The 13,047-nt window shown below is 50.0% G+C and overlaps 1 protein-coding gene across 2 annotated transcripts in view; it reads left to right on the plus strand.

The window, feature by feature from the left end:
• Positions 1 to 8,184: 8,184 nt before the first annotated feature.
• KDM7A (lysine demethylase 7A) overlaps positions 8,185 to 13,047 on the plus strand; it is a 70,494-nt gene continuing 65,631 nt past the window's right edge. For both annotated transcript variants that reach the window (XM_062011048.1, XM_062011057.1), the window contains exon 1: positions 8,185 to 8,453. In XM_062011048.1, the coding sequence (XP_061867032.1) occupies positions 8,338 to 8,453 (116 nt within the window). In that variant the 5' untranslated portion in view covers positions 8,185 to 8,337. The remainder of the gene's footprint in view (positions 8,454 to 13,047) is intronic.

Here is a 13,047-nt window from a genome sequence, read left to right on the forward strand (position 1 = left end):
CAGAGCAAAGTAAATGTCCCAGGTTTGATTTTTTTTTTCTTTTTCATTTTCTCAGCTGTCAAAGAATAAAGCTGAATTGAGGGGGAAAGGAGCATTTATTCCCAGAGGATAAAGAGATGATGGCTGAAATAAAGGATTTTTCTGCAGCGATAGCATTGCCCAGGCAGCAAGCCCCACCTCTGAGTTTCCAGTAAATCTACCAGGACTACAAAGCAAACAAAACAAGAAATATCAGAGTGTGTTTACTCTCCTGTTAACCTGCTGCCCCACTCCCTCTCTGGTGCACGTTGGTGGCACGCAAGGTTGCATGGGGAAGGGGGCACAGCTGCCAGCCCAGCTAGAAAGAGGTGACCCAATGAGGACTTGGCTCACAACTCCCACACTCTGGCCCTGGCAGCGTGGAAAGGGGGTGATGGAGGGAAGCCTGTGTGGGGAACAGCAGTGCTCAGGGAATTTGCCAGCCCTCTGCACTATCTGCTCTCAGCAAGGCAGAAAACTGGTTGGTTGTAACAGGGAACTCACACACACCTGTTTGCAGCTGAAGCCGGAGGAGCTTATCTTAGAGGTCACCCCGGACTCAACTGCTGTCAAATATTGGCTGCAAATGACACAGGTTTCCTGGACACCATGCTTTACTTGGTGACACATCTGGGAAGAGCTTTTTCAAATAAGCTTGTGTTCAAGATTTTGCAGGTCTCTTTTTTCATGTGGGTTTTGTGGATTTCTTCTTATCAAGAGAATTAGGCAACCACAGCATTTTGATGAAGTAGCCTCTTAGCCTCTTGCTCCACAGCATGTGGGCTTTCGGAAGAATGAAGGAAATGCTGATAAATTGGATGTAGGAGACTCGCCTCGTCTAATGTTCCCCCCTTGCTGCCCTCAGACCACCTTCTGCCCCTAGAAGATCTGTTAACTTGTCTTTACTTATAACGTTCTGTACATAAAACACAACCGGACGCTTTTCACTCTGATTAAAATCATGCTGTGTAAAAGAAAACACAAATTATCTCTGGCTTTTGGGCTCATGACAAGTTTCCAGCGCAGCTTCCAGCACCACAGAGATTGTGTAACTCTGGGTCAGTGGCACGCTGACGTCTCCCCTTCCGTCATGAGCTGGGCTGGCTGCCGCATGTCCAGGTTCAATTGCTCATACTTCAAGCAGCTTTTAGCACTGAAAGAGAGATTGCCAGCAGCCGGCTGAAATGCAGGAACTTGATTTTTCTTGCTAGGGAACAATAATGTGGGGAGGGGTAAACAGAAGAGGATTTCCTGGGTAATTCCCCAAATCTTGATGTCTGTGAAAATACCTCCCAGAGTTTAACAGAGAGAGCTAACGCTTCAGTCTAGGATTTAACCCTTGAAAGAGAAGTACAGAGGCATCTGATATCAACTATAACTTAAGTCTGCCAAATCTTTCGGGGTGCTCTCCTGCCTCCCCCGGGGCTCCAAGCTATGCAATGTCACACCGTTTCAGCATTGCTAATAGGAGGGCGGAGGATGCAGCTACCGCCTCACGTTTTCGGCAGAAACCTTTTAAGTCTCATCGACTTCCTCCAAGGAGGCTGAACCAAACACCGTCCAGACCCGCGGGCGAGCGACTTGCAAATGACATCGCTGCCTCGGAACAGCGTGTGGGCATGACGTGGGCGAATGTTCCCTGCGCTGGGTGTTTTCTAAAGGTCTCCAAAGCATGAGGCATGACTGAATGACTTGTATTTTCTTTAAATGACGAGTGGGTGAATCTTGAATCGTCAGGCTGCTTTTATTTTTGTTGGGTGTGTGTGGGCTGACAACATGACTCAGTATTTTCAGTGCTGATGCAAAGATCACGTTGCCGATTCTGGGTCTACTTTGGGCAGTTTCATGCAGAGAACTGGAACACTTTTTCAGTCCAGAGCCTTGCTTTTTGGCAGCCCCTCAATGTGAAAATACTGAAACAATTTCTGAAAGGCATACTTTTCCAAAAGGCACGAGAATACACTTGAAGAAATCACCAAATGTGGGGAAATGACCTCTGTCCTCGTGTTTCCCCAACAAATTATCTGATTATTTTCATGTAATTCTGGAAATGCCCATTAATGGCTGATTTTTCTTTCTGATTCTCCCTAGTCTCGATTGCTGCTGGGCAATCTCCTGGTCTGCTGAGTATCATCTCTGGTTATTTGTTTAACTCGCCGTGCCCTTCCAGGTGAAAGTCACAATCCTCTGACTCATGGCTGTGAGTTCTTACCCTGTTCCCAAAAGACAAGTAGTCATATTTGTGGTTACGTGTATGTGGTTTTCCCAGTACCAGAAGTGACAAGAAGTCACAGAAAATTTCCCTTTCTCCCTTCTGGTAACCTCCCTGCCCTGCTCCCACTGCTTTATCCTCCTTTGATGCAATATACAGCGTGTGGCATGTGCTTTGGGAGATGGACAAGGCCAGGCGTGGGCTGTGGATGCTTCTGCTATGTAATGATGAGTGCTCTCTTTTCCCATCTGCTCTTCTCTGCTACTGAGCAGAGGGCTGGTAGCCATGTCTTTGATAAGAACAGGTTGCTTGCTGAGACCTTTACCTATAATCATAGCCCAGCATCCCAGAGACATTTATAAACCCTTTTTTTCTCTGCTAATGCCAGTCCTCAGCCCACCATGAACCTTGCTGAAAGTCTGGGAATGGCAAGACAATACTAGACTTGTGGGTGAAGGATGTTGTATGGCAGAGGTTTTCTTTTGGGATATCAGAAGATGATGTGTCCACAGATGTATTCTGTGGACCATGGAAGGTGAAATGAATTCCATAGACCCCGATTTTTGATCTCTAACAGTAACTTCAAGCATAGAAAAATTCCCACGCTTTTCTCCTGGCAATGGCTGTGACTAATGTGACCTCTGCTTAGCACCATGATCCAAATCCCACTACGATCCTGACTCTATACTGGCTCACACCTGACTGATTATAAGCCATATACACAAGCACGTCTTGTAGTGTCCAGGGACCATATAATCTTCCTATCATTCTAGATCCTCAGTTCTAAGCCCTACTCCCTCCCTGATATTTTCTGCTGCTGACCCATGGCAATAATTCACCCCAAACTTTAGGTCAGATGAATCCATTGTCCCTACAGACCTGATGATAAGCTGCTTGATTTGGTTAGCTCAAGTGCCTTTGTAGCCTTATCCCAAAATGACAAGAACCGAGTCGTTATCGTAGTTCTGCAATCCTCATATTATTTGTGAAGAATGCTAGACTTTCAGTCCTTTTCTACCTCAAAGCCTCATTGCAGCTGTAACCATAAACTATCAGCCAATAACCTTCTGCCTTGCTGGGTTCCAGCACCTGGGCTTGCCCAGAGAAGCAAAGAAAGCCTGACTTTGGTGTCTACAGACGGGATGCTCTTTAGGTTCTGGCCTGTACTTCTGAGTGCCAGAGTCATTCACACCTCATGACTGTTTCTAAGGTCTTTGCTGGAGTTCGGGCACAGGGCTGGGGGCAGCCTGTGGGGCTTTCTCAGGGCATCTTTTGGTAAAGTATAGGATGGAAAGATTTTCGGGGGGGGGGAGGGAGGAGGAATGTGGTGGTGCATGGCTTGCTCCAGGTGCTGAGGGGATGGTAGACTGGGTGCAATCTTGAGCATGGGGCAAAGGGGAGCATGACAGTGTTGGTACATCAGTGAGAGAGCAGGGAAGCATGCTGTCCCAGAGCAGTGAGTCAGGGGTGATTAGAAAAGCCTGAGAGTGGCTGACACACTCCAGTGACCCCACTCACTTCTTTAAAACAAGCCTCATTGCTCCCACCTGCTTACTTCTCATTGCCCTTACTCTGGATCTTCATCACCCAGCCCTCTTGCCTCTGGATCTCCAGAGCTACCTCTCTAGAGCTGGTTGTTCAGCACTCCCCAGCCCTGTGACACTGCTGCCTTGCCTGTTTTTGGGAGTCAGATCTCATCAAAGGGCCAAGCATATAAATCCTATGTTGCTTATTACAAGGTGCTCTGCACCCTGTATTTCACCTTGGTGTGTTTTGCTGGTTGGGAGCTAAGGACAGAGAGGGCTATGGCCCCAGGTCTCTTCAGGTGGCAATGTATGGCTGTGAGTAATGAGCTTACTTTTGAAGCTTTTTTGGGGACTGACTTTAAGCTTGCTCCATTTATTTGTTTACATTCAAGGCTGGTATTGCAATTTTTGATTCTGAACTGCATTTAATAAGGCTGCTCTCTGAGTTTATTCATTAATATTTACAAATATCTAAATGGTGGGTGTCAGGAGATTGGGACATCACTTTTTTTTTATGGTAGCTAGCAACAGGACAAGGGGTAATGGAATGAAGCTGGAACACAAAAAGTTCCATTTAAATATAAGAAAAACTATTTTACTGTACAGGTGAGGGAGCCCTGGCACAGGCTGCCCAGAGGGGTTGTGGAGTCTCCTTCCTTGGAGGTCTTCAAGACCCGCCTGGACATGTTCCTATGCGACCTGATCTAGGTGAACCTGCTTCTGCAGGGGAGTTGGACTAGATGATCTCTAAAGGTCCCTTCCAACCCCTACCATTCTGTGATTCTATGATTCTGGGAAGAGTACTTATTAAAAATGTTTTTTTAATTCTTACAGTTGTGGTCTTTAGCTTTCCCTAACTTTTGTCGTGTTACGTTCAAGTATAGTTTAGTGTAGTTGGAAAGAAAGCTTGGAAAGAGACAAGCTGACAAGGAGCAGATCAGACTGAGAAGCACATGGACTTGGTTCATGTTTCTTTTTTGTTTTTGCAACAGTTGAACTAGGTATTTCCTACCTGCCTAAGGAGTGCCCACACAGCCTGAATCACTAACACACCTTGTTCTGACAGAAATCACAATGGCAAAACGGTGGCGTTTGCAACAGCAGAGAAAGCGCTTGTTAAACAGTGAGCTTTGCTTTGCACGCTCGCACTCACAATGTCTTTCTTGTCCAAAAAACCTAAGTTTGCTGCAGGGATTGGGGCTGGTGAAGGGAAGGTCTTGACAGGCCATTCAGCACCTCATTCTTTGCACTGGCATTGTTGGACAACTTTCTTCCACACCAACTGACAGCTTCCTCATCCAATCCAGGAACGCTGGACTCAACCCTGAACAAAACAAGGTCTCCTCCCCATGTAACACACATTAGGCAGCCTCACCCCTATCTCTTAGGGGAATACCCAACAGTGTGCCTTACCACAGTGATTAAGGGGGTTGGCGTTTACAGAGACCTCCTGAAATACAACATGTGTGTATTTTTATGGCCACTTTTAGATAAACTTAGCCCTGCAGCTGGTAGCTACAACTTCAAGATAAAAATCCCCACATGACAACCTAAGAAACAGCAAACTAAGGAGCAAGGAATGGTTAACTTCTCAGACTCCAGCATGGGTCTGTATGCTGACGCTTCGTTGCACAAACAGAATAACAACTTTACCTTAAGCAGTTGTGTCTTAGTAATGGTTTCTGCAAGAGGTCACCAGCCCTGCCATTAATATGCACTGTTCTGAGTGTATTTTTGAATCAGATTAATAAAGTAAAGCTACTTTTTCTTTTTAATGAGAAAGCCTCTTGGTATATATTATTTCCAGAAACTTCAGAAACACTATTTGTTACCTTAGTGGTGGTTTTTTACCCCTATTAAGCTTAACAGCGGCTTTGTTCAAGCACTGGTGTGTCTGTGGCCACATTTTGAGTTGCTGAAATACTGGGATGTGTTGGAAAACAGAAGAGCACTGAAACACCCACTGACAACATTCGGCAGGTCAGAACCACGTGGACTTTCTAAATACATCAGGGGTTGGTCTGAGAATCTGGCATTTCTTGGAAGACTTCGTTTCTATTTCCTCTGTTTCATTCTCCATTCAGTCACATAGCCTGTGTGGATTTGTTTTACATGCTTTGCTGTCCAATTTGCTGCCAAATCATCATCTCCTGTTGCTGTCTTATATAAATGTTAACATTAGCTAGCTTCACAGTAACAGCCTCGAAAGGAAACGTTTACTTCTGAGCTTCCCCCTGCCAAACAAATGTACTATGTGTGGAGGGGTTTTTTTTGTGGCTACTAGTGGTTAAGGGCATGGGCATAAAATTATAATGCTCCATGCAAGTTATAGTCTATTACAGCTGTGATCACTAACGTTGAAGTGGTGTGTTCAGTGTGGAGGACGTGACTTCCCCTTCCCTTACACAACATAGGTTAAATAGGTACATAGGTCCTTGCGATGCAGCCTGCCAGCAGGAAAAGCAAAATCTCCAGTTTAAACTCTACTTTTTGTCCTTGACAACATATACCGTGATACTTTTGTGTCCTGAAAGAAAGGATGATGGTATTGAATGGAACAGCGGTGCAAACATATATAGAGAGCCTGGCAAGAAACAAACTCATGGTGAAATCCATCTCAACAGCACGGGAACGCCAGCCTGCCTGGGTGTGTCAGGTGTTGTCTCTACCCCGAGCTCCCTCCAAGAAGGGCTGCTGCCCACTGCTGCATTCATAGCATCATAGAATGGTAGGGGTTGGAAGGGACCTTTAGAGATCATCTAGTCCAACCCTCCTGCAGAAAAGGGTTCACATAGATCAGGTCACAGAGGAACATGTCCAGGCGGGTCTTGAAGACCTCCAAGGAAGGAGACTCCACACCCTCCCTAGGCAGCCCGTGCCACTGCTCCGTCACCTGCACAGATAGTTTTTTCTTATATTTAAATGGAACTTTTTGTGTTCCAGTTTCATCCCATTATCTCTTGTCCTGTTGCTAGATACAATATAAAAAAGTGATGCCCCAACCTCTGGACACCCACCCTTTAGATATTTGTAATAAGATCCCTCCTCAGTCTTCTCTTTTCTAGACTAAACAGCCCCAGTTCCTGCAGCCTTTCCTGATATGAAAGATGCTCCAGTCCCCTGATCATCTTGGTGGCCCTGCGCTGGACTCTCTCCGGAAGATCTCTGTCCCTCTTGAGCCAGCACTGAACACAGGACTCAAGATGAGGCCTCACCAGGGCAGAGTAAAGGGGGAGAAGAACCTCCCTTGACCTGCTGTCCATGTTCTTGTTGATCATCCCAGGATGCCATTGGCCTTCTTAGCCACAGGGCACATTGCTGGCTCATGTTTAGTTTATTATCAATCAGGTCTCCCAGATCTCTCTCTCTGTGCATGGCATTCAGGCTGTGCCCTCAGGAGCTGCCAAAAACTTTCTGCAAAAAAAAGCAGTAAACCTATGCTACCTCATTGACTTTCTATGACCCTTGGTCGGGTCTTCAACTGTTTTTCAATGCCCATGTGAAGAATAAGCTTAAACCCGAAGGAGACCTTCTTGAACTGGCTCACGCAGGCCCCATGGGTATTCCCACCAGCCGCCAAGCTTTGGCCAGAGACTGCAGCCCAGGGCCAGAGAGGCAGGAGGCAGCACTCCAGGACACTTGCTCCGACCCAACCCTACGGTTCCTCAGCGGTGCCCATGGCAGGGTGGCTTCTGGCAGACACCGGTGCGGGCCGCTCCGCTCGGCCCCGCATTCTCGCTCCCCGGCAGCGGCCCTCTGACGAGGCTGCCGGTGTCCGCGGGAGGCCCCCTGCTCGGGAGGCCCAGGGCGCGAAGGGGCCCGGGAAGGTGCTCCCCAGACAACTTCGTCCCACAGGCGCTGCCACCGGCGCCCCGGTGGGGAGGGGGGGAAGCGCGACCCGCGCCTGCGCGGCGGCCGCGGTGCCACAACAAAGTCCGGCCTTGGGCACTACCCAGCCGCTGCCGTCGCCGCCGCCGCGGTTACATAAGGGGGAACCGGCGCGCGCCGCGACCCGCCTTCTCCCCGCCCGTGTCCTCGCGGCACCCTGCCCCTCCCCCTCCCCGCGTGACACCGCCCGGGGGAGGGGGAGGGGCAGCGCCAGCGCGTGCCTCCCCGCGACCCCGCCTCCCGGGGGGAGGGGCGGGAGGCGGCACGTGCGCCCACCCCCCCGCCCCGCCCCGCCCCGCCCCGGCCCGCGGCCCATGGGAGCTCGCCTCCCTCCTCCCCCCGCGCACACTCAGTTCCGGCCGCTCGGCGAGACCGGGCTCGGGCGGGGGTGGGGCGCGGTGCGGGCGTTGCGCGGGGCGCAGGCGCGGCGGGGAGCGGTGCGGTGAGGAGGGGGCGGGGGAAGGGGCGGTCTTCCTCCTCCTCCGCCTCCGCGGGGGCCGGGTGACGCACGTGCGCGCGCCCCCGCGCGCTGTTGTTCGCTCGCTCCCGCGCCGCCTGCCCGTGCCTGCCGGCGGCGGGGCGCGCGCGGCGTGTGGGGCTGGCACGCGCGCTGTTGTTATTGGTGCCGCCGGCCGCGGCGGAGGGAGGGGGAGGAGGAGCAGACGGGCGCCTCAGTCAGGGAGTTCTTTAAAGATGGCCGGAGCGGCGGTGGCCGCCGCGACCCCTGTGTACTGCGTGTGCCGGGAGCCCTACGACGTGAGCCGCTTCATGATCGAGTGCGACATCTGCAAGGACTGGTTCCACGGCAGGTGGGCGCCGGGAGCCGCGCGGGGTCGGGCGGCGTGGCGCGGCGCGGCGCGGGGGAGCGCCGGGTCGGCCGGACACCGGGCGCAGGCGGTGGCAGCCTGTCCTCCGCGTGTGTGTCGTGTTCTCCCCCCGCCCCGGTAACGGCTGGGAGGACAATGGCTACGCAGCGGCAGGACGGGAGAGCAGCGGGCTCCTGTCCGCTTCGGCTCCCCCCCGCGGCGGTGGCAGCGGCCGGTGCCGGCGAGGGCTGCTGTCCCCAGGCGCATGGGTCGTCACTTGCGAGGGGGCGGCCGGGCCACGCGAAGCGGCCGAGCGGGGGGAGGCCGGTTATGAAAGAGCAACAGCTGCGGGCCCCCCCCGGCCGCCGTCTTCGCTGGCGGGGCTGGCGCCACCCTAAAGTTGAGCCAGCTTTGGGGAGGCGAAGTGTCGTTCCCCCGCGCCCCTTCGCCCCGTTCCCGAGGGAAGGGGGAGGGTCTCTCCCGGGACAGGACGAGCTCTTCGTGGAGAAGAGCGGAGAGGGTATCGCGCAGGGTGCCAGCGTTCTTCTTCGGCCGGGCCCGGGCTCGGGCTCGGGCTCCTGGCTCGCCGTGCGTTTTGTTTAGGGTGCGCGGCTTGGCGGGGGGGGGGAGCGGAGAAAGGTCGCCTCGCTCCTCTCGCCACTTTGACGTTTCCAGCCCGGTCCCGAGCGGCCGCCACCGACTCGCGTGTGTTTTGCGAGCCGAGCGTGTGAATAATAAAGGCCCGGCGGCAGCCTCACGACTGCGAACAGGAGGAGGTGGCGGTGGGGATTCACGGGCAGTTAAACAAAGGAGCAAGTTGGGGGCCCGCGGCTCAAGCGGCTCGGCCGGGCCGGGGCTGCGGGGCTCCGAGTTGCCGCCCCCATTATGTGGGGAGCACCGGCGCCGGCGTGCGGGCCGGGGAGCAGGCGGCGGTGTAGGAAGTGCTGTGTGATTGACAGCAGGACATTTAAATACCCCCCGTGTAACAAAAACAGGCTCCCGGCTCGACGGCCGCCTCGCCCTCTGCTGCCGCCGGGCGGCGGAGCTCGGCCGGGCCGGGCCGAGCAGCAGCCCGCAGCCGGGCGTCGCCAGGGCCGCGGGCTCCGGTCGCCCCCCGGCCCCGAAGTGTTCCAGAGAGCTGTGACCGCAGCGGGGCTTCGCACCTCGCCGTCGCTGCCGGCCGCCGAACAAAAGCGGGGCGGCTGGGAGGGCTTCCCGGGGGGAGCGGGGTCGTGCGGCAGAGCGCCGGCGGCCCGACCGCCTCTGTCTTTCATCTCCTGCCCTCGGCGCTCCCAACACTGAAACCGTGGTCGTGTGGGGTTTTTTGTTGTCGTTATTGTTTTGTTTTCTTCCTTATTTTTTTTTCTTTCTTCCCCTCAACGGCAAAAGGAAAAACGTTGTCTGAAAGTAGGTTGCGTATCGAGGTGTTACTTAACAGTAATTATTACACACGGGTGTTTTCTTGCCACGTTTGAGGATGAAAGGAAGGCGTTGAGTACTTCACGTGTTGACTTGCACATACGTTGAGTTGATTTGTTCTTTGTTGGTTTCCCTCGGCTCAAACCACGATATAATAGAAACTATGAAAAAGGCTTTGTAAACTGTGAAAACCAGCAAGGTAGAGTTGTCTGTACCTTTGAAAACAACCCCACGTTAGTATTTTTCCCTAGATGGTTACTACTACTCTCGCCAGTACTGTTGTTTCAAGCCAGATGCGCAACAGCTTCTCTGGGTTATAGTAGCTTAATGCAGGTTTGTCAAAACTTGGTCACTGGTCGTAGTAAAGGTGCATACACCGTTTGAAGGTCTTTGTACTGTTTCATGTTCTCTCTCTTGAAAGTATTTTTCTCTACTTGTGTCCTGCCTTTTCAGTCTGTCTTGGCAATTGCTCAGCTTATATGCAGGCTGAACTTAAATGCCAGCCTTGTGCACTAATATACTGGGGCACAAACAAACTAATTTGTGAAATTGTTGCCAGGAGGAAATCTTTGACTGCCTGGTACAAAGGTGGGATGGACTGCTCTGTGCCTCACTTAAATCTTGATCTGTGGAAAGACCCACAGTGGCTGTTGTGCTGGACCTGTGTCATGCGATTGGTAGGAAAACTCTGCTAGTGCTGAACTGCTTTGAAAGTCTGAAACCCTCAGTGGGGGAAGTAAGCAAGGAGGCGGGATAACAGACCTGCTACTCTGGCATTTAGTTGGGTGCTCACCCAGACTCTTGACTAAGGGACAGGACTGTGGGAGACAGTTGTCCTCTCCCAGCTATGCTCCGCTTTGGGAGTGCCTTTCCTCATGCTCTGAGATAACCTGAAGACTGCTACGTACTGTGTGAAAGAAAATAGACACTCTCAAATCTTAAAAGTTTTTGACGAACTTCTCAGTTTCGTGCTGACTTGATTTCCAACCCCTCTCCCCCCTGCTGCTTGTGGAATGGGACTGATGTGACTTCATGTTAGGAAACATACAAACCCGTGCTTACTTAAGGCTGTGGTGCGCTAGCATGCTCCCTAGCACGTATTATTGGATTACAGACTCTTTGCTGCCTTCCTGCGTATAGTGAAGAGAGTGCCTTACCAGTACGCTGGAGGCAGCACAAAGTCTGTTCTGACAGATTGTTACTAATCCCTTGAAATTGTATGTGATTTTTGTTGTTGTTGTTTTGTTGGGTGTTGTTCTTCCACTCTCTGTGTTCAAATTGACTGTGTTTTGATTTACTGTTACCAAGATATTAATGTTTTCAAGTACGCCATTTATTGCTTCTGGCAGTTATTTGGAAGTGCGTTACAAAGGTTGTGAACCTATGTTCTGGGCTTGACTTACCCTGTGAGTGGGCCTAAAGTGCAGCCACAATCTTGTGTAATTACCTCTTGCTGAACAAAAGAGTGCAACGTGTGCGTCTGTGCAGTGTTGGAGGCTTCAGCGCTTTCGTGAACGTCTTGTGAGAGCAGGGATACTACAGAGACTTAGATGTAACAAACTGTCAAGTCTTTAAGATGGGTGAATCCATTCACATTTACTGACTTTTTTTAATTTTCCCATTCTTTTTTTATCTTCTCTAAAGGAAAATGTCACGTTAAGCTGCTCCTCCCTTATCTTTTGTACAGGATATACTCCAGCTGGAATTCAGCAGGAAAACTCCTTTACGCAGCTCTAAGTGTTCAACTTTTTCTTGAATCTGTTCAGTACTCTTGACACGTATTGAAACTTCATCTTCAAATGATACGTATCATAGCATGACACTTCTCATTCTGTCTCTGTCTCCATTTTTTGATGCTCTACCTCAGTTATTAGGTTAATTGCATATTGTCGTCTTTTTCTCGCTTATATAACCTTATGCACGCAACATCTCTTTTTTTTAAACTGATCTTGGAGTTGGCTCCTTGGAGCGTGTCTGTAGGGTTTGCAGAAATCCTATTGTCAGCATTGCATTTTCTTGTCCTTTTTTTCTGCCCATGATACCTGTACTCAACTAGATTTATGTGCATTGCATAAATGTCCCTTATTCTTGTAGACCAGGTTTCAGACAGCTCGTAACAAACTTAAGTTTAAGCATGTAATTCAGTTCTTGTCTGCACAGCTTAACATTATCTGTAATGCTTCAGGAGTAACTGATTGCAGGCTGAGTCCAGCCTTTTAAAGGCTGTTTGCTTTGTAAAGTTACAGTGGCACTGTACTAGGTGTAAAGGAGCATAGAGAAACCAGACAGGCAAACTGAGAATTAAAAATGCAGGTGCTCCAATGAAGCTTTCTGGTAGCAGTTTACAAGGGTTGTTTTGTTTGTCAACAAACACAGTGAATTTCTAGCTTGTCTGGATGACAAATAGGGTAGGAAGTTATCAAATGTGTGAATGGCAATCACAGTAATGGTCTCTGCCTTTGAAAACATCTGTAACCTTTTTAATGTCTGACTTTTTTTGCTGTTGCTTTTAATGGTAAAAAAGGGAATTTTTCTGAAACAAAGGAAATGTTTCATTCTTCAAAGCCAGAGCACTGGGGAATAGGAAGGGAAACCATCCTTTTTTAATTAAAAATTAGTTATTTTTTCCTAAAATTTCATAATGGTGTCAACTTTGGTGTCTCTCTCTCAAGGAGAAGAAAGAAAGAAGACAGCCCATCCAGCTTTGCTCGGCTCACATCTTTGGTGTTTTGTGTAAATGAAACTTAATTTTCCCCCCTTTCCTAGAGCAGCTCATTGGTACTGTATAGAACTTTGCCATTAAGTGTTTGATGCTTTTTACAGCTTTGTCGTTATTAAAACATCTAATAACATAATTTGAAAAGAAAGGTGATTGATGTACCTTTTGAGGATGATTATTTAAATGGCAGATGCCTGGAGGGTTTCTTCTCAAATGGAAAAAAAGAGAAATTCCGCTCCAAAATCACATCTGAGCTAAGTTCATGTAAAACATAGTTTTTCTGATATTGGATAGATTTGAGCATGTCTTCATTTCGTCTCTGAAGAAGCATAACATTTCTCAACCACTCCTTAATCTGATCTCAGTTTCAAAATCGAGGCTCCCTCTTGCAGCTGTTGAGTTATATGGTGCAGGTTCCACTTAACGTGCTGGTTTGTAATCTGAAGGCAGGCTTTCTCC

This window comes from Colius striatus, chromosome 1, assembly GCF_028858725.1.
Source record: "Colius striatus isolate bColStr4 chromosome 1, bColStr4.1.hap1, whole genome shotgun sequence".
Taxonomy (NCBI): Eukaryota; Metazoa; Chordata; class Aves; order Coliiformes; family Coliidae; genus Colius; species Colius striatus.